This window comes from Doryrhamphus excisus, chromosome 2 (assembly GCF_030265055.1).
Source record: "Doryrhamphus excisus isolate RoL2022-K1 chromosome 2, RoL_Dexc_1.0, whole genome shotgun sequence".
NCBI classification, from domain to species: Eukaryota; Metazoa; Chordata; class Actinopteri; order Syngnathiformes; family Syngnathidae; genus Doryrhamphus; species Doryrhamphus excisus.
Genome location: NC_080467.1, coordinates 6,419,771 through 6,445,459, shown reverse-complemented (window position 1 = coordinate 6,445,459; position 25,689 = coordinate 6,419,771). Strand labels below are relative to the sequence as shown.

The window sequence follows — 25,689 nt, the reverse complement described above, 5'->3', positions numbered from 1 at the left end:
ATTTTTGAGTAAAAACACTCTTAAATGGCCAAGCGTCTCATTTATGTTGGGAAAGAAGTGAGTTAGTGCCTTCAAAATGTCATCTTATCACCTTTTGTCCCATTCTTTCCAACCTCAACGTCACTTTTATACGATGTTGCATAATATTCCGCTGTGTTGACTTCTTGTTTTGCATCATAAACCTCCGACTTTACCGCCTTCCCCTGTTTTACATTCCGCTTTTATTTCCCGCTTGTGCAAAGACATTGTGATCAATTATTAATTTACACCATGCAACCACCAGTCAATGCTTAACTTGTTATCTCCATGTCTCAGGGTTTTGAGCCACTGTGTGCCTTAAATGTCAACTTATTTAAGTAGGTGAGGAGAACATTATAAATTGGTTTCATGTGTTGAGTTTGGGTTTATAAGTCGTGTTGACATTCGAGGTGTTCACATGCTGACTGTTTGAGTCCAGACGCCATGATAGTTGCTCTCATCTCCTAAGAGCTGCAACTGAAACAGCCCTTCTGTTCTCCTCAGCCGGCTCTTTCTTTTTTTTATTTTTATTTTCCTCCAAGAAGACAAGTGAGAGTGTCAGTGAATTGAAGATACAGCAGGCCAATCGTTTCTGTTTAGTCAGAGCACATCACAGCAGCGCACAAACACGCAATTAGAGTTTGCGGGTTCCCGAAGGCGATAATTAGCAATCAAGTTCAGCTTTTTTTTTTTTTTTTTTATTAAAGGTTTGCAGTGGTATGAACACTAAAAAGGTAGCATGCTGCCTATATTAGCATACCAAAATGAGGGAATTGTCTGAATTGAAACGCTCACTTTTAAAACACAGTACAGTTTATTTATGACAACCATGCTCCATCCTTTACATGTTACCTACTTAATGTAGCATCCATAAAGAACCCTGTCGCTGTGCCTTAGACCCGAACGGTGCTGTATTGTACTACAGTCTCCACTTTACACTTTGGATAAAAATGTTTTTTTTCAGTGTGAAAGACAGTTGTAAAGGAATTTTGGAATGGACATCTGTTTTGAGTCTTAAAGGGGAGAGTTATTGTTTAGATCACTGTTAATTGTGATCCCATCAGTGGTGTACTACAGCAACAGTGACTTACTTCCTCAGTTGGTTCCATGAGTCCAGTTCCGGTCAGAGATTCGTGATGAGGAACTTAGTTCCGCTAATGGCAAATTCCATCCGCAATTCCATGAAAAGGGATATCATAGCACCTTACAATCAGGAAAATCATAAACTGAGCTCATTCAGCTTCTTATACGCTAACTGCGTGGGACTCGTATTCTTGCTGAAGTGTGATAGTAGAAGTATTAAAGATGCTTTAACCCCCCTCCTCCGGATTTTGCAGTATTTGCACCTTGCATATTTACATGCAATCCGAAAGGCAAAACGCTGATATACCGAACTTGCAAGCTTGTTGCTTTATGTCATAATTGGCAGAATAAACAATGAGAACATTCATTCATTCTACCGCTTTTTCCTCCTGCTGGAGCCTATCCCAGCTGTCTTTGGGCGAGAGGTACACCCTGGACTGGTGGCCAGCCAATCACAGGGCACATATAGACAAACAACCATTCACACTCACATTCATACCTATGGACAATTTGGAGTGGCCAATTAACCTAGCATGTTTTTGGAATGTGGGAGGAAACCGGAGTACCCGGAGAAAACCCACGCATGCACGGGGAGAACATGCAAACTCCACACAGAGATGGCCGAGGGTGGAATCGAACCCTGGTCCTCCTAGCTGTGAGGTCTGCGCGCTAACCACTAATGAGAACAATTGATGTTTAATTTTTATGAGAGTATTGGCTGATAATTATTACCCACAAAAAAACGCTGAGATAAACAAACTACATTTTTATTTGATGTATTGTCTCGCTTAGACTTTAGAGTCAATAATAGCAAAATAAAAGTCAAAATTCTACTACTCTGACCCCACACAACCCCAGCATGGAGTGTTTTCTCATCTGGCGTCTGGGAGAAGGCTCTGCAGCATCCGCTGTGGAACAGCCAGTTTTAAAGACAGCTACTTCCCCCTGGCCGTCAAACTGCTCAATGCCAAATAAGCCCCTCTACCTGACCACACGCAAAACTTTAAATTATTATTATTTATTCAAAATTATTAAAATTATTTGTGCAATTTACTGTTTACGCTGTTCATTGTTGTTCATATTTGATGTCTTCTATTCTCCACATTGTTATTATTATTATTTATTATTATACGGGAGCCAGGCAATGACATTTCGTTGGCAATTTGACTGCTGTGATATCGTGCAATGACAATAAAGGAAGTCTATCTATCTAAATAAAAACGGTAATGTCCTGTCAGCCTATGATCCTGGTGGCCTGCTACCACCATCCTGTACAGACCAATCAACAAACATAAATACGCCACGCCACTATTTTTTTTTTCACTTCTTTTTAGTAACGAGGCTTCCATGTGAGGAGCATAGCTGTGCCTCGTTTTGAGATCTTCCCTGCAGCATCCTCTTTTAAACCAACCGGATGTCTTTTGATTTTTTTTTTTTGTTTGTTTCCGCTACTTATGGAAGTGGTTCGCTCTTTCCATTTTTAGCCCCCACGCCTTGTCAATAAGACATTACGGACCTTATCTCCCATTTTTCAAAACGCTAGCAGTTCTTATCTGGGGGTATTCTGGGTCGGCTCCAGTTACAGGGCTGTAAACAAGCAAGCTCTCAGGTGGTGACAAAGTACTTATCTAGCGCAAAGGAATTTTTCCTCCTCCCGCTTGTGAAGTTCTAAGGATGCGAGTGAAACGCTGGCTTCCAACAGACAATGCGCAATGTTGTAGTTACCATGGTTCATAGCGTTATGCCGATTCAGGCAATCACTGAGATCACTTTTGTTTGACTGAGAAGACTGGCAAGTATATGAGATCGCAAGTGTATACATTTTTAATAATAAGAAATTTAATTTATAACGCACTTTACATCAAATTAATGATCTCAAAGTGCAACAGTTACAATAAAAAATAAAAGTTAACAGCAAGTATCACAAGAACATAATAATAATAATAAAATAAGTAGAGCGATGGAGGTGGAAATGACCAAAGCCAAACTTATACACACAGTGAACAAATACATTAAATATGCATTAAAATAAGCAAGCTATGTAAAAGCTTTTCTAAAAAATGTTTTAAAACTTTTTTAAAACTCACACAACATTACTCATACAATGTAATGTAAGTTTTTATATATTTTATGTTGCATTTCATGCAATCATCCCATCCATCCATTTGCTATATGGCTTATCCTATTTACTATTTATTTATATGTTTCTTGTAAACTTAATAAAATTCTGTTTGTTTTTTTACGCAAGCATGGCAATTCTCATCTTTCAAAAATACATATTTAATCGCCTGACATGCTTTAACCGAAATTGGATTAGTTTTAGTGTTTGGTGATTTCAAAGTGACCCTCACTTCCTTTCATTTTTATGCGTCTTCAGTGAACAGCAATGCAAATAGTTATCATCCAATTCAGTTCAAGTCAGACATTCAGGAAGCAATTAATGATACTAAGAAAGGTTCCACTGTGATCCTTTTTTCAACTTTCAATGTAACGATGAAATTGCTATGTCCCAAATAGCACAGGTAACAATAACATGATCACCAGTAAGCAAACTGCATGAGCCTGAATCAACAGCACCTCCGATAGTTGCAGCCAAGTAGGGCAATTTAGTTGTAATTGCTTCAAGATGCACTGAATTGACAATTGCACGCAATCAGCAGCAGAATTCTTAGCCATAAATTAGTGGACTAAATAGTATATCTACAGTATGTCCAAACACGAAAGCATTCATTCCCAAAAGCAGCATTTGTGAATGGTAAACTTTCATAGACATTTAGGGTTAATGGAAGCTGTACTAAAAAAAACACCTTAATATACCCATAACATACAGTATTTAAATGTGTTGTGCTTGCAAAAATATATAATAAAATTATATTATTTTGTGGGAAATGGGTGAGACTGAGCTATATATATATATATATATTTTTTTTTTTTTTCTTCTGTGAAGTCTGACTTTTATGGTAATGGTAATTTATTTCATTTGAACATGCATCAGATTACAATTGAATGCATCACATAATCAGTTCACAGTTCCACATGTCCAAAAGGAGTAGGAAGAAGCAAAGCTTATTAAATCCTACCCCTCCATCTGGTACTTTTACAATCAGTAACTGTTACATTTGTTCACTTCCTGCTTTCCTAATATTTTTAAATTTTTAAATTTTTAATTTTTAATTTTTAATTTTTAATTTTTAATTTTTAATTTTTAATTTTTAATTTTTAATTTTTAATTTTTAATTTTTAATTTTTAATTTTTAATTTTTAATTTTTAATTTTTAATTTTATTTTTTTGTCTTGTTTTGATTTGTTTTGATTCCACATACTATGGCTTTTTAACGTAGTCCTAGCATATAAGTGTTTCAAATGTAGTTCTTCCCTGAGATCATATTTTTCCTCTCTTGTAGAGAAGTATTGGATGACATTTTTAACTAATTGGTTATTTTTATTTCTTATTTTTATTTCTTTGTTCCCTCCCGCAGTGATCCGTACGTCAAACTTTCCCTCTATGTCGCGGATGAAACCCGAGAACTCGCCCTGGTCCAGACAAAAACTATCAAAAAGGTAAGCTGTGAATGACCAAACGACACCTGCAGCATTCTCCAGTTTCTTCTTGGCCTCTGCTGAAGCTTAGCATGAGCTCTAATTTGCTTTAACCTTATTAGATTAGCCATGCCGGGTCTAATAATGTCCTCCTACACCTGCAGTACACAATTACCGGCGAGGTACTTACATTTGTCTCTCGTCACACATGCCCACTTCAAATCCAGTTGCTTTAGGAAGAGGGCTTTTTTTCTTTACAAGCGTATTTGCCAGGCTTTTTTTTTTTTACCCAAGTGGGCTATTTTCAGGTGCAAATGTAACCACAGCAGGGGAAACTATTGCTTTCTGTTGTGCAAACCTCACTCTGGAAGATATTTCACCTTTCAACATAACTTCTTATTTATTACCTGCATTGTGAGACGATTTCACCTGGAAGTCTTAACATGGGACTTTTTTGATGAAGGTTTGATTGCTCGCTCACCAAGCAATCAAAGCTTCCATCTTTAATATTACTCAGGCAGGCAGGCAAACCCCCCCTTGAAGCAGACATATGCTGCCAGTGGCCATGCTTGTCTTACAGGATATAAATAGCTGACAATACACTGCTATGTAGAGCAGAAAAAAAGAAGAATCACTGCTCCTCTGTGGACTTTGTGTCTTTTAAGTGGGACACCTTTTCATCTTTGTTGCAGAGATGAAAGTTTTAGCTTGTGGCTAGAAGAATTTCATTGTGTATATTTAATCACCCTCAAGGCCGTGGGTTCGTTCGGTTGATGCTCAGCACAGATGAAACTGTTGCTAAGTATATTAAATGGTAATGTTTAAAGGACCAAGGGCATAAGATCTCTGACTATAAAATACTGAAAGTATAATGGTAAGATGGTTATTATAAATTAACTCATTCAGTCCCAAACATTTTTCAGTACCGGCCATTTCAGACGATGTTGACCGACTTTTCAATGCACGCCGAATATCGTTTTCTGTGGTTATGTAAACAATGAATCTACCGAAAGAAAGATTAGACTCATGTCTTTCATCAGAAAAAAAAGAGTTTATTTCTACCTTGCGTCTGTGAATGCAGCTGCAACTTTGAACTGAATGCAGCATTCAGGTGCATTCAGGACTGCACTGACAGCAGTTTACTAGTTTTGATCCTGCTTGTTAAGTATGAAGTCCCAGACATTTTTCAGTACCGGCCATTTTAGACGATCTTCACCGACTTTTCAATGCACGCCGAATATTATATTGTCTGGTTATGTAAACAAAGAATCTACCAAAAGAAAGATTAGACTCATGTCTTTCATCAGGAAAAAAAAGAGTTTATTTCTACCTTGTGTCTGTGAATGCAGCGGCAACTTTGAACTGAATGCAGCATTCAGGTGCATTCAGGACTGCACTGACAGCAGTGTACTAGTTTTGATCCTGCTTGTTGAGTATGAAGTCCCAGACATTTTTCAGTACCGGCCATTTCAGACGATGTTGACCGACTTTTCAATGCACGCCGAATATCGTTTTTTCTGGTTATGTAAACAATGAATCTACCGAAAATTAGACCCTTGTCTTTCATCAGAAAAAAAAGAGTTTATTTCTACCTTGCGTCTGTGAATGCAGCGGTAACTTTGAACTGAATGCAGCATTCAGGTGCATTCAGGACTGCACTGACAGCAGTTTACTCGTTTTGATCCTGCTTGTTGAGTATGAAGTCCCAGACATTTTTCAGTACCGGCCATTTTAGACGATCTTCACCGACTTTTCAATGCACGCCGAATATTATATTGTCTGGTTATGTAAACAAAGAATCTACCAAAAGAAAGATTAGACTCATGTCTTTCATCAGGAAAAAAAAGAGTTTATTTCTACCTTGTGTCTGTGAATGCAGCGGCAACTTTGAACTGAATGCAGCATTCAGGTGCATTCAGGACTGCACTGACAGCAGTGTACTAGTTTTGATCCTGCTTGTTGAGTATGAAGTCCCAGACATTTTTCAGTACCGGCCATTTTAGACGATCTTCACCGACTTTTCAATGCACGCCGAATATTATATTGTCTGGTTATGTAAACAAAGAATCTACCAAAAGAAATATTAGACTCTTGTCTTTCATCAGAAAAAAAGGAGTTTATTTCTACCTTGCGTCTGTGAATGCAGCGGTAACTTTGAACTGAATGCAGCATTCAGGTGCATTCAGGACTGCACTGACAGCAGTTTACTCGTTTTGATCCTGTTTGTTGAGTATGAAGTGGCCGTTATCTGACTGGAATCTTTCCATGTCCCAACTCTAAACTCTTCAAAAACAAAAACCAAAAAAATCACCACCCCCTTCTTAATAGTATCAGAAGTACAAAAATACATACAACGAGTGATAAATCCTCATTTTGGGGTTCATCTCCACTCAGTGACGGGTTCTCACTGCTGCGTCTTGCCGGGATTTTTCTGTACACTTTTTTGCATTCAGACTAACCTTGTGAATACGTTTTGTTCCAGACTCTCAATCCCAAATGGAACGAGGAATTCTACTTCAGGGTGAGTGGTCATTAATTTTTTTCACTTGTTCCTTATTGAGTCATACGTTAGGCTTCCTCTTTCCACAAGATCCTCCACCATGGCGGGCTGTCTATTGCACATTTTGATTAATGGAGCATGTGTTTGGAGTTTAGTTGTTAGAAGTCACTGCACTGTAGCATGTATTTCGAGATCTTCCCGACTGGCTGTGGACAAAATGATCATAATTCAACTTCAATCCTACGTTATTATATTATTAAAGATGAACTTGATGACATTATTAACACTTGTCTTATTGTTTTTTTTGTCGCCAATGCAGGTGTGTCCACAGAATCACAGACTTCTCTTCGAGGTGTTCGATGAAAACAGATTGGTAAGATTGAACCTTCCACCTCCTCATCAGGTGCTAATTAGCATCCCAGCCTTTATATTTCCATGCAGTCATGCATTTTTTTTCCACATTTGTTTACAAAACTCAGTTTCCATTGTACAAGACATGATGGGTTTTCCAGTAGTGCTATGACTCTTTTATGTTTTATAATTTAGTATCAGGGGCTGCACGGCGGGCGAGTGGTTAGCGCGCAGACCTCACAGCTAGGAGACAAGGGTTCAATTCCACCCTCGGCCATCTCTGTGTGGAGTTTGCATGTTCTCCCCGTGTATTGCGTGGGTTTTTTTCCGGGTATTCCGGTTTCCTCCCACATTCCAAAAACATGCTAGGTTAATTGGCCACTCCAAATTGTCCATAGGTATGAATGTGAGTGTGAATGGTTGTTTGTCTATATGTGCCCTGGGATTGGCTGGCGACCAGTCCAAGGTGTACCCCGCCTCTCGCCCGAAGTCAGCTGGGATAGGCTCCAGCACCCCCGCGACCCTCGTGAGGAAAAAGCGGTACAAAATGAATGAATTTAATATCAGGGGCTGCACGGCAGTCGAGTGGTTAGCGCGCAGACCTCACAGCTAGGAGACCAGGGTTCAATTCCACCCTCGGCCATCTGCATGGGTTTTTTTCCGGGTACTCCGGTTTCCTCCCACATTCCAAAAACATGCTAGGTAAATTGGCGACTCCATATTGTCCATAGGTATGAATGTGAGTGTGAATGGTTGTTTGTCTATATGTGCCCTGTGATTGGCTGGCCACCAGTTCAGGGTGGACAGCTGGGATAGGCTCCAGCACCCCCCGCGACCCTTGTGAGGATAAGCGGTAGAAAATGAATGAATGAATTTAATATCACCCAAATGTAATGTAATGATCATAAAACTGCTTTTGCCTGCCACATGCTTACGCAGCCCTTTGGAGTCCCTTTACTTTATTTTTTTACCACAGGAGTCATCATTCATCGATGCCTTGCCAAATTTAATAACATTGCTTTTGAGAATTGCAACTTTCTTTTACCAGTAACAACAATCGTCCTTCTATGTCATTTTCTTAAGGAAAAAGCACGTTTCAACGACTTGTGAAGCTAAGCCCCGTTGTCATAGCAACAGTATGTAATGTCAAGTGTTGAAGCAGTTGAAAACGGCACACTTGATGATGAATTCACTAATTCACACATCACCATTCCCTTGTAAGCCACAATGAACCGAGATAGAGAAGAACACAAGTGTTTTGCTGTGGCTTTCACTGCAAAGCAGGTGTAGGACTTTTGCCGTTTATTTCTCATGGTTTCTCAGTAACTTTAGAACCTAGAAGGTCATTTTGACGTTTGGTAGAACCATTAGTGGATTCATCCCAGGATACAATTTATCTTCCTGGCTGAGTGTCTTCTTTTTGGGGAGATGATGAACACCAACTCCTGTTGTGGTTTTATGGACATACACAGTGTGTGTATATTGTGCTCCCACAGCATAGAGGGGGGGTTGCTGGGATACTTCCAAGAAAAGGGCAGCTCACATCCCCCCCACACACAAGTAAGCCTTGAGTTGCAGTGGAAGCGGGATGACACGTGAAAGTGGGGCTTAAGCAAGCTTCCAGCTCTCTCCTTGTGCTGTATGTCGGAGGAGGGGCTTTTCCGACCATGACTGGGTGCATGCAAGGACATCGGTCTGCGTTATTTGGATGCAACTCCTTACACTTTTTGAGTTATGCTTTATTTTATTTGTCGGAAAGGATGAAGAATCGTTTTATATTGGCATGTGTGTAATGTTAAAATTTTAACAATCTTTACTGATTTTTCTTTTTTTTTTTTTTTTTTTTTTTACTAATTTTACTGATCAATACATTTCGGACGATTAAATGCTTCCAAATTCATGTCAAAACAAAATTGCAGTCATCCCTCACCACTTTGCACATTGAATTTTGCAGTTTGACTGTATGACAGTTTTTCAAAAATATATCAATTGATATATATATATATATATATATATATATATATATATATAAATATATATATATATATATATATATATATATATATATATATATATATATATATATAAAATATATATTATATTATATATATTATATTAAATGCTCTTTTGTGGTCGAATACAGTCGATTATTCGTCCAAAACTTTGCATATTTAAGCAGTTGTTTCTTTTACTGAAATCAAGTATTCACGCATATAAACAAACAAGTGAAGTAAAATACCGATTGAATGCATTCAAAGACATTGATGAAATGTAGTATTCTACACTGGTCACTAGGTGTCAGTATCGTTACTGTAATGTTTGGTGAGATCGTTCAGACTGGATCGCCGGAACAGCAGCATAATAGTGCAGGTTTCAATTGCCTCACAACAGGCGCAATAATCACTAATAACCTTCTGTAATCAAAACAAACCAGCTACTTTTGCGACCATCACTCACGCAAAGATGAAACTCCACTGTGAACCCATTACATCATTTCCTGTCCGCCTCTTTCAGGTCACAAGTCGTCTTAAACGACTCATTTACTCTTTATTTAGAAGGTTATAAACAGGTTTTCTATGTTCTAACTGCGGAAAAATTATATATATATATATTTTGCCAAAATTCACTTATGGTTGACGGTGGTATAAGAGAGATTACTGTATATAAAAACAGTGTTGTGCATTGTTTGAATCCAGCTGGTTATGTCATTGGAAAGCTGGGCTTTTTGCCATCAGACCACACATTGACATTTTGTTTCTTTTATTCTCGACACTCACCATAGCATTCCTTGCATACAAACTTGCACTGACTGTGCTTAACACTGTTGGCAGTGTCTCCATCAAGACTCCTCTTCTGTTTCATAGTCGGTATAGTCATTGTGGCCCTAAGGGCAAAGTGCTGTAAAAGCACAATTTCCTTTGCTGATTCATTGGTGTAGTTGTAATGGTTTTTATTTCATTTGAACATGCGTCAGATTACAGTTCACAGTTCCACATGTCCAAAAGGAGTAGGAAGAAGCAAAGCTTATTAAATCCTACCCCTTCATCTGGTACTTTTACAATCAGTAACTGTTACATTTGTTCACTTCCTGCTTTCCTAATATAGTAAAAAAAAAATGTTAATTTTTTATTATTTTTTATATCATGTACCGAAGTACAAGGTGATATGACCATTCGATGACATAATGGGTACCATATTAAGTGTCAATATAGTGATATATATAGCACATCATGACTGGTTCAATACACTTCATCCTTGTATTTAGCAAACATCAACTGCTTGTATTGTTTCTTGAATTGGCTTGTATCATGTTTATCAGTCACAAGACCAATTCAAGTGCTTCAGCACCTGATTTGTGTACAAAAATAGCATCAGTGGACAGAGAAGCCTAGAAAACCAGTACATGTGCTCAAGTTCAGAGGAAACTATAGAACAGGGGTCACCAACGCTGTGCCCGCGGGCGCCCACGTGGATCACTTAAGGCGCCCGCGAGGCATCTTCTAAAAATAGCACTGGTCACAAATTATCATTGTTATTTTGTGCTTTGAATTTTGAATCAGAATTGCTTACATTAATGTATTTTTTTGAATTGTCTTATAACATTAAAAATTAAAACAAAGATATTTTATAACAAACTCTTACCTCAAGTCAAAGTTCATGTGTGCGCACGTGTCTCATACAGTTTAGCCCCCCAAAAACATGTCAGAAAAGCGAAAAAGGACTTACATTTTCCACAGTGATTGGGAGGAAGAATTTTTCTTTACGTATTTTGAAGAAAAATGTATGTGTCTTATTTGCGGGACGACTGTTGCAATACCAAAGCGGCACAATGTGGAGAGACACTTCAAAACTTGTCACAAAAGCTTCAATGCGAGCTACCCACCCGGCAGCACGTTAAGGAAGGAAAAGGCCCGTTTTGTTAAAGGCAGCTTTGGACAAAAAAGGACTTTTTTCACTAGGCAGGTGAAAAAATCACAGAAAGATTTTCCCTCTGACTTTCAAATATGTGAGCACATAAATAAATGTTTCTTGTTAAAAAGAAAATGTTTTTGTTACCAGTATTGTGGAAAATAATTAACATTGATATGTGAGCAGTCGGGCGGCACGGTGGTCGAGTGGTTAGCGCGCAGACCTCACAGCTAGGAGACAAGGGTTCAATCCCAACCTCGGCCATCTCTGTGTGGAGTTTGCATGTTCTCCCTGTGCATGCGTGGGTTTTCTCCAGGTACTCCGGTTTCCTCCCACATTCCAAAAACATGCTAGGTTAATTGGCCACTCCAAATTGTCCATAGGTATGAATGTGAGTGTGAATGGTTGTTTGTCTATATGTGCCCTGTGATTGGCTGGCCACCAGTCCAGAGTGTACCCCGCCTCTCGCCCGAAGACAGCTGGGATAGGCTCCAGCACCCCCGCGACCCTCGTGAGGAAAAAGCGGTAGAAAATGAATGAATGAATGAATGTGAGCAGTCGCTTCACATAGTGTTACTACTACTATTCCTTTTGTTCTGATTACTAAAAAGTGATCCGTGCACTTTTTGTCATTTTGGAAGTTCACCGCAAACAGGTCATGTAGCCCTTCATACTATCCGTGCTCACAAAGTAGCCCTCGACCTCGAAAAGGTTGGTGACCCCTGCTATAGAATATTTTACATCCTCCAAAATAAATACTTATGTCGGTCGTCCAAAAAAAAAGGGATCATTGTGTGATTGGGTTAGGGTAGCCCTTCTCGGCTCACCTTCTCTGCACTTGAGGGTAGCATTGCATCGCAACAGCGCATGTTGATGGGGCGGGTGTCCCTGGGAGTCATTTGTATAGTCACGTGATGTGACAGACAACCCCTCTCTGTCACCCTGGAAACCAGAAACGCTGGCCGCTCTTATCCAATCATGTCAGGAATGCTGGCCTGTCACTGTGCTCGGGCTATTTCTGCTGTCTGTCACTAGTGCATGGTAGCGCTGAGAGCTGATACAGACCTGTTTTTATTTTCTTCTTATCTCTGTAGATATCGTTACTTCAAGGTGTTTGTTTACTAGCAGCTGCGCTAATTTTTGTAGAGGGACTTTCATTTTTTCCTTGTGGAAGAAAAGTTGTGGAAGGGGTTTGAAGTGGGTGGGACCTAGTGGGAGGTGGGCTAGAGAAAGAGAGAGAGAGGAGGAAAACCGAGTCTCAGTCATCAGGCCAACCAGAAGTGTGAAGTCTGCGATTCTTGAGAGGAGCCAGTGCTGTCTTCTGGAGGGAATCGAGGCTTGTGGGACAGGAAGTAAAAAAAAATGGCACGTCTGCGTCTGTACTTCGGCTCCAACCGAAGTAACACAGCTCCAGAGATACTGGAAGGAGACACAGAGGAGCAACAGGGAGACAGTGAAGTAACCACGGCGCTTCACCCTCAACCACCTTTTGCATTAAGTCCTTCTCAGGAGGCTGCGGAGCAACCAAGTTCTCCAAGGCCTTTTGGTTTACGCTCAGAGGCGTCGCTGAAACGCAGCTCTTCTATGTTCATACCTCAGCTTGCAGCCTATGCCGAGCCGCGGCCCACCAAAAGCTCCTCCATGCACATCTCCTTACAGCGCTTGGGGGCAAGAAATGGAGATTCCAGTGACCCACCACCCAGTTATACTCCTCCGGGACCTGCGCCTGCTTACACGGAGGCATCAAATCAAGCAGATGTTCCACGGCAACCACCTCCGCCGTACTACAGCCCAGATTCTCAAACATTTGTGACGGAGCCAAACTTGCCAAAACGCCGTGTCTTCAGCATCGGTTCTGATGGACATACTGTGTATCGCAGAAACCAAACTGGTATCAGTGTTGGCGGAATTCGTATTCGGAGCAACTCTGATGGTTCTGATATACAGCAACTTCGGATTTCACCGTACGGCTCTTCTGGCTGGACTGTACAGCAGCAGTCCCCCGGTTGCAATAGCGGTTCACAGCGACTTGTGTTTCAACTTCAGAAGAACCAAGAGCTCAACCAGGGGAGGCAGCAATCGGACACATTCCAAGACGAGCGCACCAATGTTGGATTTGCTCGATCAAGCAGTGGCCATACGACCCGATACCCCAGAATACGACTGGAAGGAGGCTCATCTCCGGTTTTGCTGGAAAACCAATCAGACGATGAAGCAATGAGCCAGACATCTAGTCAAGACGGCCAACCTGTTGAGGAAAATATCCGAACAGAAGCTAGATCGAATGGTTGTACTTTTAAAATTAGTGGCGATACCCCGCAAATGCAGCCGCATTTCAAGATTTACTTTACCCCGGGTGGAGGTGGGGATCCAGATGTGGTTTTTGGCAGCAGTTCCTCGACAAATAAACCAGAGGTAATGCTTGTTTGGAATAATAAATTGCATTGATTGAGGATTCAGCAAGGAGACCAGGGTTCAATTCCACCCTCGGCCATCTCTGTGTGTGAGTTTGCATGTTCTCTCCGTGCATGCGTGGGTTTTCTCCGGGTACTCCGGTTTCCTCCCACATTCCAAAAACATGCTAGGATAATTGGCCACTCCAAATTTTCCATAGGTATGAATGTGAGTGTGAATGGTTGTTTGTCTATATGTGCCCTGTGATTGGCTGGAGACCAGTCCAGAGTGTACCCCGCCTCTCGCCCAAAGACAACTGGGATAGGCTCCAGCACACCCCGCGACCCTTGTGAGGAAAAGCGGTAGAAAATGAATGAATCATTGAGGATTTTTTTCGTGCATACTACAACAACAACAATTGTACAGTAAACCTCGGATATATCGGATTCAATTGTTCCCACTGGTTTTGTCCGATATAAGCGAAATCCGTTATATGCGTATACCGGAAAATGTCCGTTTTACGCATATATCGGATTTATATCCGGTATATGCGTAAATCGGATTTTATCCGTTATAAAAAGGCACTTCCTTGACTATGTTTCCAATGTACCTGGACGCGCAGGCAACGCTGCAAACGTTGCAAATGATGTCGTATAGCGGCCTGTCACGATTCGGCGAATCGGAGCGCCACGATGCGGCCATCCGATATATGCGAGGGAAATTTAATGGAAATGCATTGGAACGGGACTGGAGATTTTGTCCGAAATAGGCGAAATCCGTTATAAAAAATCCGATATATGCAATGAATTTTTATTGGAAATGCATTACAGAAAAATCAGTTCTTTTTTATCTGTCCGTTGTGAGCCAATTTCCGATATATCCGAGGTTTACTGTACTATGGTTAGACACTGAGAAGCACAGTTAATTTTGGCGTGAATTGCGCAAATCATGGGAGGATGTATTTATTTTCCATTTACTGACATTTGCAAAGCAGCTGGTGTTTCACTTCATTATATTTCCTCTGATGAGGAGTGTTCTACAAAATGGGTGATGACATCCCAGTGAGCTAGCGCACTTTTTACCTTTACAGCCGCAGGAATCTGAAATTTCACACAGTGGTCAACTCAGCAACAATGATTGGTGGTTAAATTGTGTGTCCGTTTCACAGATACACAACAAGTTTGCTGGTAGGCTCAACAGTGGCCGCTGATCTTTGAAACTGTTTCTATCTTTAGACCGTCTCAAGTGTGCCTGCCTGATTTTGACAGCAAGCAGCCTGTATACCTTCTCTGGATTTATGCGAGTATTCTCCGGAATTATAGCATCTGCTATCATAGGGTTAATATTCCTGAACAAGGAACATGTTAATGTTAATCTATGTGGAATTCCTTATAATCCTTTCTTTAATGTATTTATTATGTATAGTTGTGGTACAACTATATTCCACCTGTATCTGGACTAAGATTGTAAATACTGTCACATGCCCCTACACCAGGGCATTCCATTTGTCATGCAGCAACCCCCAAATAGACTGTAATGACAGGTCTTCCCCAAATCCCACAGTGGGCCTTTTTAAAGACCGCAAAACCCTGCTTGTGCCAACTAGATTCGCCTACTGTGCCCTGCCTGGAATACTCATTCTCCGGTGGACATTTACCAAAGATTTTATATATATATATACTGTATTTTCCGGACTACAAATCACACTTTTTTTCATAGGTTGGCAGTTCCTGCGACTTATACTCCAGAGCGATTTATAAATGAACTAAGTGTTTATGTTACATAAACACTGGACACCTTTTTCTGTTCATGTTTATTTTTTGTGTATCTGAATTAGCATTGTGTTAGCATATCTTACACCTATTCAGCCTGTTCTCTATTCTCTATAAGTAGTTTGGGAAATAAATTACCCGCAAAAAATGCGACTTATACTCCAGTGCGACTTATGTATGTTTTTTTGTTTTTTTTACCTAATTATATACTGTATTTTCTGTCGCACTGGAGTATGTCGCATTTTTTGCATTTATATATATATATATATATATATATATACACCCCATATTTTCTGGACTATAAGTCGCACCAGAATATAAGTCGCACTAGGCAAAAAAAAAATAATAATAATTATTATATTTATATACACCCAAGGAGTGGGTTTTCTGGTGAATTTAGGGTCCAATAATTGTGTTTAATAGAATAGTGAAAGATAGGGAAAAAAGTGGAAAAAATAATAGTGAAAACTTTCTTTCTGTCAGATACATGGGGAAAAATATCTTGGAAACATTTTTTGGGTCAGCCAAATCCCAAATCGATGAACTAATGGAGGTAAAATGTGTGTCCTAAGTCATTCAAATTGCAAGACAGGTAATGCTTCTGCTATTGCAATGCCGTTGGCACACACAATCACAATGTATACATCTGGAAAATTGAAGTTCAGGATGATGCGTTCAGGGTTACTCAGAGAAATATTATCATATTCTAACAAAGGAAACTCCATTTAGTTGTTATTTAGGCATATCCTTTTTGGCGTTCCAGTCGTTAACAAGCCATATGCTGCTTCCACCTTTCAAGCTCTTGGTCATTCACGACACCCTCCCAACCCCGAGTGTAACCTGGCCCTGGTAGGCAGCTGCACGGCTCAACTGTGACCCTTTGATGACTTGGCAATTATAGCCCAGCGCATTCACATACCCACAGCTTAAAATGCTCCCTGTGTTAAAACACAGACAAAACAGCCGTGTCTCCCTTGAGTGCTGTTGTGTGGGGCCGTTTGTTGCAGTTGTTTTATTGTATTTCAAGATAACGTTTGCAGGTCGAGGTACTGAAAGTATTATTCACTTACTTGTATTCTAGGCCACAAAGTGTTTGGTTGATTCCGATGACAAAATGGACACATGACGGGATGATGTAACTTAACACTCTTTCTTGCTTTTCACTCCTAGTTGGGACGGAGTTTATGATTCACCGTTTTGGGAGTTGATTAGGGAAATAAAAGCAGATACAATGATATCCTTTTTTCCAGTCAAAGGATTGTTGAACTGTGTGTTTGGGTGTGGAAGAGATTCACACATCTTTGTTGACATAGCTGCACTTGAATAACCGAGCATTGACTCACCTTTCAGCATTGGATTCTAAGGGTAGTAAAAGTGTTACGCTATGCTTGAGGATGATGAGGCTGGTTATGCGTGGCCCCCCCCAGTTACTCTTGTGTTTGTCTTGATTATATGCCAGAATGCAGGCATAATCTGGATATGAATTTATCATAAAGCCCACTTTTCATTTGGTTCAGTTCAGATGTATATGCATTTTTAGGTGTTTCTATTGTAAAGTACACCAAAATGACCGCAACAAATCCGTTTTCGGTCCACCATTTGTTTTGCCATGTAGACTTTTATATAGATTTCTTTCTCGATGAAAGAAAATAGACAATTGAGACCCACTGGAAAAGAATTGTCTCAAAGGTTGGACATGTTACAGGGCTTCTGGCACCATGCTGGATCTACGGCGTTTCAATATGACCATTCATTCATTCATTCATTTTCTACCGCTTTTCCTCACGAGGGTCGCGGGGGTGCTGGAGCCTATCCCAGCTGTCTTAGGGCGAGAGGCGGGGTACACCCTGGACTGGTGGCCAGCCAATCACAGGGCACATATAGACAAACAACCATTCACACTCACATTCATACCTATGGACAATTTGGAGTGGCCAATTAACCTAGCATGTTTTTGGAATGTGGGAGGAAACCGGAGTACCCGGAGAAAACCCTCGCATGCACGGGGAGAACATGCAAACTCACACACAGAGATGGCCGAGGGTGGAATTGAACCCTGGTCTCCTAGCTGTGAGGTCTGCGTGCTAACCACTCGACCGCCGTGCCGCCTCAATATGACCAACGAAAAAAAAAAAAATTCAAAATAATTATAATCTGCCGGATCCAGACAAACGCAAACTCATTGTAGCTATGCGGTAGGGCTCTGAATGCCCCCCCCCACCCTACAAACTGCTACTGTCCAATCCCACGATTATGCTGCGTTCAAGACAACTCCGGGAAAAGTGTATGTTTTTGTGTGCTGTGCTCCAAGAAGCTTGTGTATGCAATAAGAGTGGAGCCGAACCTGAATACGGCCTTTGGAACGGCACGAATAATGACTTTTTTACGAATAATTAATTTGAACAAATACTTTTTAAAATGTTTGTATTCGGGAACAATTAAAACATATCAGAAAGCTGCGTTTTTTTGTGAGATCGCAGTTCTCCGGGTACTCCGGATTCCGCCCACATTCCAAAAACATGCTAGGTTAATTGGCCACTCCAAATTGTCCATAGGTATGAATGTGAGTGTGAATGGTTGTTTGTCTATATGTGCCTTGTGATTGGCTGGCCACCAGTTCAGGGTGTGCCTTGCCTCTCGCTTGAAGACACTGGGATAGGCTCCAGCACCCCTGTGACCCTCGTGAAAGTAAGCGGTAGAAAATGAACGAATGACTGAGAAACAGCCAAGCGGATCAAACCAATGTCTATGAACGCTGCCATCTAAATAAGCTATGTCCCACACACAGGCCTCTACCAAGAATGGCTTTTTCCACATTGGACAGGTAATCTTTGTCCCCTCCTCCCCAAAAGGAGGGGCGGCTGTTGTGCAGCGCAATCATTTGCCTTTATTTTCTCTTTCTCTTTTCCCTCTTTCCAGTCTGCGTTAATTACGGCTAAGGGATGGACAAATCTACAGGTTTCCTTTTTTATTTGAATCACAAACCTTTCCTGGTTCCTTCCTGTTGGCACATCAACAACGCTTTTCTTCCTCTGTTTGGTTAATGTGGCTTTTATGTTGCAGTGGGATGGTGTCTTTTTCTCTGGGTTTTTGTCTTCCAATAACAAAAACTGGACTGGACACTTATATAAACTATGATAAGATCGTAAGGAAAAGGAAGACATTTTTCCAAACATAATAAGTATTTATTAAGGGTTGTTTCTGGATTTGACTTGGCATAAAATTAATTCTCTTGGTTTCTGACTTAAAATATCCTGGGTTCTCTGGTCCGTTTGGCATCAACTAAATACCTTCACTCTCATTTCCCCTTTCTATCCCAGTTGGAAGTGTAAATCCCTAAATTATTCCTGAAAGAGGCTACAGATACTCACCTCTTTTCATCTTTTCCAGACCAGAGATGATTTCCTGGGACAAGTTGATGTTCCTCTTAGTCATTTGCCGGTGAGTTTTTTTTTCTTTTCTTCCTAATCTAATCAATTCTGCTTTACTTTTGGCAAGCCCAAAACCGTCGCTGGTGTGAGAAAGGACACACAAGTAGCTTCTTGTTGTGTTTCTAACAGCTTAGCACTCCCAGTTTGGAAACACAGGGACGAGTCTAGAATGTAAACAGAGGCAACTCACTGAGATGAAAAATCTTCTACAAGAGCGACCTGGGCCAAGTGGCAAAAACACAATAAAAAACTTTTTATACATTATAACCACATTCAGGGCTCGACAATAACAATGTACCGATGGCCCGGGGCAAGTTTAAACAAAATTGGGTCAAGTAAATCCCAATCAGTGATATTCCCGTCGGGCAAGTGCACTTTGGCATGCCATACTACGAAGAGTTTTTTAAAAGCGGTTCTTGTTGGGTGTTGGTAAAACATGGACTGCATAATTCCGGTGGTAATTTGCAAACCAAATCTTGAAATGGACCAATCAGAATCGTTTATTTAGACCGCGGTCCGCGTTTTACCCACACCCGTTCTTGTTCGCGATCAACCAATCAGCGATCGTTTGACTAGGAAAACATCTATCATGGCGTCCCTGCCAACATGGTCTAATTCTTCAACAACTTCTGAAGGAAAACACCAAAAAGTGATGAACCAGTGCCTCCTAAACAAGTATTTTATTAGCGGCAGCAAATCAAATGATGGCACAGGTGAGTGAATCACATTGCTGTGACAATTTGAAGTGGTCACAATGAAACACCACCGATTAGATCCAATACCAAGTGCTGATTTTGCACAAGCTACAAAATCTAGCGCTTCCATTTCTCTGTGGATTTTTATCACCTTTGCTTCACAAATTATTGTTTGACCATTGAGCATTTTTTTCAGGATTAAAAACACTTTACTAGTACACAAATGTGTCTATTCAATAATGTTGCATTGTGGTGCACAACTTATAAATATCACTGCTTACTACGACTGCGATGTGTAAGGTAGTATGACATGCCATGTTAACATACATCTCCACAATTTTTCAGACATTCCTCCAAATACAATGCATCAGTACTATTATCTGATGAATTATCAGCATATATTGATATATGATATCATTATGGCAGTCTTTTCATTTTACATGGGGCAAGTTCGGGTAAGTAGTTCTCACCTTAAGGATTCCCCATGGGCAAGTCATTTTGGTTTTTAATGTAGAGCCCTGCACATTACATAGAAAATAGATTACATGTGCACATATTAAAATAGTGTATCATAGAGTTAAATAAAATATTCTGAATAATCCACTCAGTGGCACCCTTTGGAAAGTTGCCTCCACACTTGTTCATCACAACAGGAAGCACGAAAAAGTCTGATGAAGCCATTCCCAAAATGGGAAGGAAGTTGTCCATTTTGTTTGGTCGTATGGACAAATTGCTTGCAAATCTGAGCTTACCTGTTATGTCAGTGGATGATGCATGTATGCTTATAGACTTATCCATAAGTCATTTTTTCATTATCTCCTTTAATCTTACACTTCTCACACCTCTAAAAAGTTGTTGACTGTGTTTAAACTGTGTAAGGTGGTTTGGCTCTGACTGAAAATGGTGGAAGACTGCTGAGAACGATAAAATAGCTTTTCTGTTTTTTAACTTGTAACAGGAGAAGTGAGGCGTTGTGTAACGTTTCCATGAGGGTTGCGCACAAGGCTGGAGGCCTTGCATTGGAACCACAAGTTTATTTTTGTAATGTTTTTTTTACTGCTCTTACTTTATTTGCAGACGGAGGATCCCACCATGGAGCGTCCGTACACGTTTAAAGACTTCTTGTTGCGCCCCAGAAGGTTAGTTTCATCAAAATGTGACCGCAAAACGCAAATAGCATAAATCATTTTAAACCTGCTCATTATTCCTCAGTCATAAGTCCAGGGTGAAGGGTTACCTCCGTCTAAAGATGGCCTACCTACCCAAACAAGGAGGACAGGAGGAGGAAGCTGGAGATATGAGGGAGGAGGCTGAGGTAAGCTCCGTGCTGGAGGTTCTGCATTAACTCGGGCATCCCAGTTGCTTGCTAATCCTGATCTGGAAGATTCCAGTATTCATGATTTCCTTCCATATGGAGAAACAGATGAATAATGTATCTAAGCTTCAAGACAAACAGAGCTAAACTGAAATAAATGGATGAAGGATGAAGACAAGTTGGGGTCGGTCTCCTTTTTAAATGATCGCTGATTATTTTCCGTGACCATTGCAGTGGCCAGAATCCACATCAGGATCTGGAAGAACCATCTAATTTTGCTCCTTTTGTTTGAGAAAGAGAAGCCAGAAAAGTACAGGGGAACCTGGGTTTTTGTCATTAATCTAAAATGTCAGACGAAACATATGAAAACTGAGACAGTTCAGCCGTTTGTCTTTGTGTTTATGCTTCAGTTTTTGTTTGGGGTCAGTTTTTATTTTCATGTTTTGGTGTGTTTTTAGGTTTAATTAACAGCAGGTACACTCATTATTACACAATCAATTCAGAGTTTTTCTGTCTGCGTTCTATAAAGAAATAAACAATCCACATAATAAAGATGATTAATAATAATAATTAATTTATATGCAGTATGTTAATGTGTAGGCGGCACGGTGGTCTAGGGGTTAGCACGCAGACCTCACAGCTAGGAGACCAGGGTTCAATCCCACCCTCGGGCATCTCTGTGTGGAGTTTGCATGTTCTCCCCGTGCGTGCGTGGGTTTTCTCCGGGTACTCCGGTTTCCTCCCACATTCCAAAAACATGCTAGGTTAATTGGCGACTCCAAATTGAATGTGAGTGTGAATGGTTGTTTGTCTATATGTGCCCTGTGATTGGCTGGCGACCAGTCTAGGGTGTACCCCGCCTTACGCCCGAAGACAGCTGGGATAGGCTCCAGCACCCCCGCGACCCTCGTGAGGAAAAGCGGTAGAAAATGAATGAATCAATGTTAATGTGTAAGACAAATGAAATTATATTGAAATGTTTTACGACTATTGCCCTGTTGTTTAGGTATTTTCATTTGTATATTTCATGAAGGAAAGGTGCATTGAGGCAAATCTTTATTGATAATCATTTCTGAATGTTCCTAAATAATCTTTTACTCAAACATTTAGAGTATCATAAATAAACAAATCTTATTTTGAGCTGACACTGTAATCAAAAAAAGTGTGAAAGGGCTCACTCGTTCACATTTTGTATTTGCTGAACATTTGGGGGCGAGTTTAAGAGCTAATATGCTAATAATAGAGGAAAAATAGCTATACAAAAATATGCTTGTTGACTGTATTGTTTTAAATAATGGCCCATGCTGTAGTTCCCAAATTGATTTACATAAAATTTTGTCTTTATTGTTGTAGTTGCCACGCAGACCTCACAGCTAGGAGACCAGGGTTCAATTCCACCCTTGGCCATCTCTCTGTGGAGTTTGCATGTTCTCCCAGTGCATGCGTGGGTTTTCTCCGGGTACTCCGGTTTCCTCCCACATTCCAAAAACATGCTAGGTTAATTGGCCACTCCAAATTGTCCATAGGTATGAATGTGAGTGTGAATGGTTGTTTGTTTATATGTGCCCTGTGATTGGCTGGCGACCAGTCCAAGTTGTACCCCGCCTCTCGCCCGAAGACAGCTGGGTTAGGCTCCAGCACCCCCCCGCGACCCTCGTGAGGAAAAAGCGGTAGAAAATGAATGAATGAATGTTGTAGTTGCACACTGAATTGTTTTCCCCTATTTACTAAACAAAAAAACTTATTTCTAGCTGCGATTAAATGCGATTAATTCTGAATTAACTATGGCCCTAAAATTTGATTAATCACAATCAAATATTTTAATCGATTGACAGCCCTAGTAATAATGCATCCTTTATTTGTTTGCATCCTTTGTGTCTTGTTTTCGGGCCTTCACCCGTGGGGCCCAGCCGGGCCCAGCCCGAAGAAGCCACACGGGATCTCCCCCTCGTAGACCCACCACCTACGGGGGCAAGCATAAGGGTCCGGTGCATTGTGTGTTGGGTAGTGTGTTGGGCGGGTGGCTGGGCGACCTGGTCTTCGGCGGCCAAATCTGGTTCTTCCCGGACGCCTCCCTGGTGAGGTGTTCCGGGCATGCCCTGCCTGGGAAAAGGCCCCGGGGGCAGACCTAGGACACGCTGGAGGGATTATGTCTCACAGCTGGCCTGGGAACGCCTTGGTGTCATCCCGGTGGAGCTGGAGGAGGTGGCCGGGGACCAGGAAGTCTGGGCTTCCCTACTGCAGAGACTGCTGCCCCCGCGACCCAGACCCGGATAAGCGGAGGAAAATGAATGAATGGATGGATGGTGTGTTGTTTTCCGCACACTCATCCACCGTCCCGCTTGTGTTGTGGGTCTGATACTACATTTGAATGTTGTTCGCACCCTCCTGGCAGTCTTGGAGACAGTTTTATACAGCTCTTTTAATAATTACATTTTGCCTGACTTGGATAATTGTGCCTACGTTATTTTAGGGCTGGGATGAGTCTGCAGACTCGGGCTCACAGCGACCCCAGCAGATGCTACCGCCACTTCCTCCAGGCTGGGAAGAGAAGGTGGACAACCTGGGTCGCACCTACTATGTTAACCACAACAACCGCTCTACACAATGGAAACGGCCCTCCAACATGTATGCTTTCTTTCCCTCCTTGTGTTTCTCTCACTACAATGCTTCATCCATCTTAAATGGACTGGTTGATTGACATGTTTTCCACTGATGATTTTTATGAGCTGTTTGCATTCAAATGAATAAACGCCTGCATTTGTATTCCTTTCTAAGGGATGTGATTTCCGAGACAGAGAGTGACAATCGGCAGCGTCAGATCCATCAGGAAGCACATCGCGTTTTCCGTTCAAGACGCCACATCAGCGAGGACCTGGAGAACGAGCACCTCGAACCACGAGAAATTGACAATGTGAGAGTGGTTTCTGCACACACACACACACATTTATATACCATATTGAGCCAAATGTAAGAAAGTTTTTTTTCTTCGCCAAAAACTTGATGGTTTTCATTTATGCATTTATGCAACATTTTTATTGTAATCCTCTGGCTATTTTATTGATATTTAAGTTATGATTGATCTAATTTTGTATCTTTTTCGAATACTAGTTTTCCAAAAGGGAAATATTCAGAGTCAGTACAGCAGTACGGTACAATACAGTCAATAAATAATACATTTTTGTAATGTTTTAATCTCCTGTAGTCTTGGGAGCTCATCACAGAGGAAGATCCTAATGACAGCTTGGCTCAGTCCCTTCCGGGAACGTCATCCATGCTTACTCCGCAACCCCCGCCGACGCCCGTCGCCCAGGAGTTCTCTGATGACATGAATCTGAGGCTGTCGCTCACCCCCGACACTAACGGGGAAGTAGCAGGACCCAGCTCGGTTCTGGTGAGATATTAACATTATACTCCACAGTACAGTACTTAACAGTGGAGAAGAAACTAAAAATTGTGTCTCTTAAAAAAAAAAGTTTTCTTAAAGGGGACCTACTATGCTCTTTCCACTTTTCTGACCTATAAATGTAGTTAGAATGTATTATTCTCATTTTAAAACATGTCAAAGTTTCAGATAATGAGGTTTGTACATTTGGAAGTGAGCCCTCAAAATGCTGAGGTTTGAAAAAGTGTGGTAAAACTGTTACTTTGTGATGTCACAGAGGGGCGGACTTCCTTATATTATATAAATTCTCTGCGTAACTGCTCTATAGGAGTCCACAACCCAATACAAACGGCCGAAAAATGAGCATAATAGGTCCACTTTAACAGCCGGCAACTTATTTTTACACTGAAGGATGTTAAACGTTACATAAAAGGTCTTATGATGGCTGCAGCTTGAAACAGGAAGTAGTGGAATTAGTGGTTTTGCATCTAATATTAAGAGTTGATTACTTACTATGCGAATTTCCCCATGGGGATGAATAAAGTATCTACCTACCTACTTCACACGACTTTACTTTAGGCCAGGGGTCTCAAACTCAATTTACCTGGGGGCCACTGGAGCTAGGGTCTGGGCAAGGCTGGGCCGCATCAGGTTTTTACCAAAAAAAAAAGAAAAAAAGAAAGGCATTTATTAAAAACAGAAAAATATACAAACTTTTTCAGTGCTTTGGTCCCGATTTTCTACAATAAAAGCTCTGATAAAACATTCCACTGTTCTCAAATATCTTAATTTTTACATAAATAAACAAATCAAGAATAAAGAAAATCAATCAATCAGTAATAAATAAATATAATAATAATCATAATAATAATAAAACGGTAAATAATAAAAACTTAAGAAACCACATATAGTTGGTGGGTAGACAAATTATTTTTTTCAGATTAAAATGAACAAAGCATTATTAGAGCCCTGTAGACATGACAAAACACGACTATAGTCACATTTATACTCTTTTTATTTACAACATATTGCGCAACTGCAGGGTCTTGAGACACATGCTAACTCGCAAACTAGAGAGCTAGCGACCTAAACGGTGGCCTTCAAGTTATTTCCTTTAAACTGAAATAGCCAAAAACTTACCACTTCCACACGGATAGGGAGGATAACTATTAACAGTTATTTAACCTTTAACATGAACATTAATCAAACGTAATAATTTTGATATGATACCATACAGCATCCATATCAAACTTGTGCGGGCCGCACTAACATTAAACTTTCATGTCAAGGCGGGAC

At 40.7% G+C, this 25,689-nt stretch overlaps 1 protein-coding gene across 13 annotated transcripts in view; it reads left to right on the top strand.

Annotated features, from left to right (window-relative positions):
- Positions 1-25,689, top strand: part of nedd4l (NEDD4 like E3 ubiquitin protein ligase) — a 54,239-nt gene that overhangs the window by 3,697 nt on the left and 24,853 nt on the right. For 4 of the 13 annotated variants that reach the window (XM_058053944.1, XM_058053927.1, XM_058053953.1 and 1 more), the window contains exons 3-11: positions 4,581-4,662; positions 7,124-7,162; positions 7,461-7,514; positions 18,958-19,008; positions 20,771-20,832; positions 20,906-21,008; positions 23,482-23,636; positions 23,787-23,922; positions 24,214-24,402. In XM_058053944.1, coding sequence (XP_057909927.1) covers positions 4,581-4,662; positions 7,124-7,162; positions 7,461-7,514; positions 18,958-19,008; positions 20,771-20,832; positions 20,906-21,008; positions 23,482-23,636; positions 23,787-23,922; positions 24,214-24,402 — 871 coding nt within the window. Of the gene's footprint in view, positions 1-4,580; positions 4,663-7,123; positions 7,163-7,460; positions 7,515-11,927; positions 13,817-18,355; positions 18,392-18,486; positions 18,526-18,957; positions 19,009-20,770; positions 20,833-20,905; positions 21,009-23,481; positions 23,637-23,786; positions 23,923-24,213; positions 24,403-25,689 lie in introns of those variants that run through there. The other 9 variants (XM_058053897.1, XM_058053888.1, XM_058053859.1 and 6 more) reach the window with 6 other exon arrangements.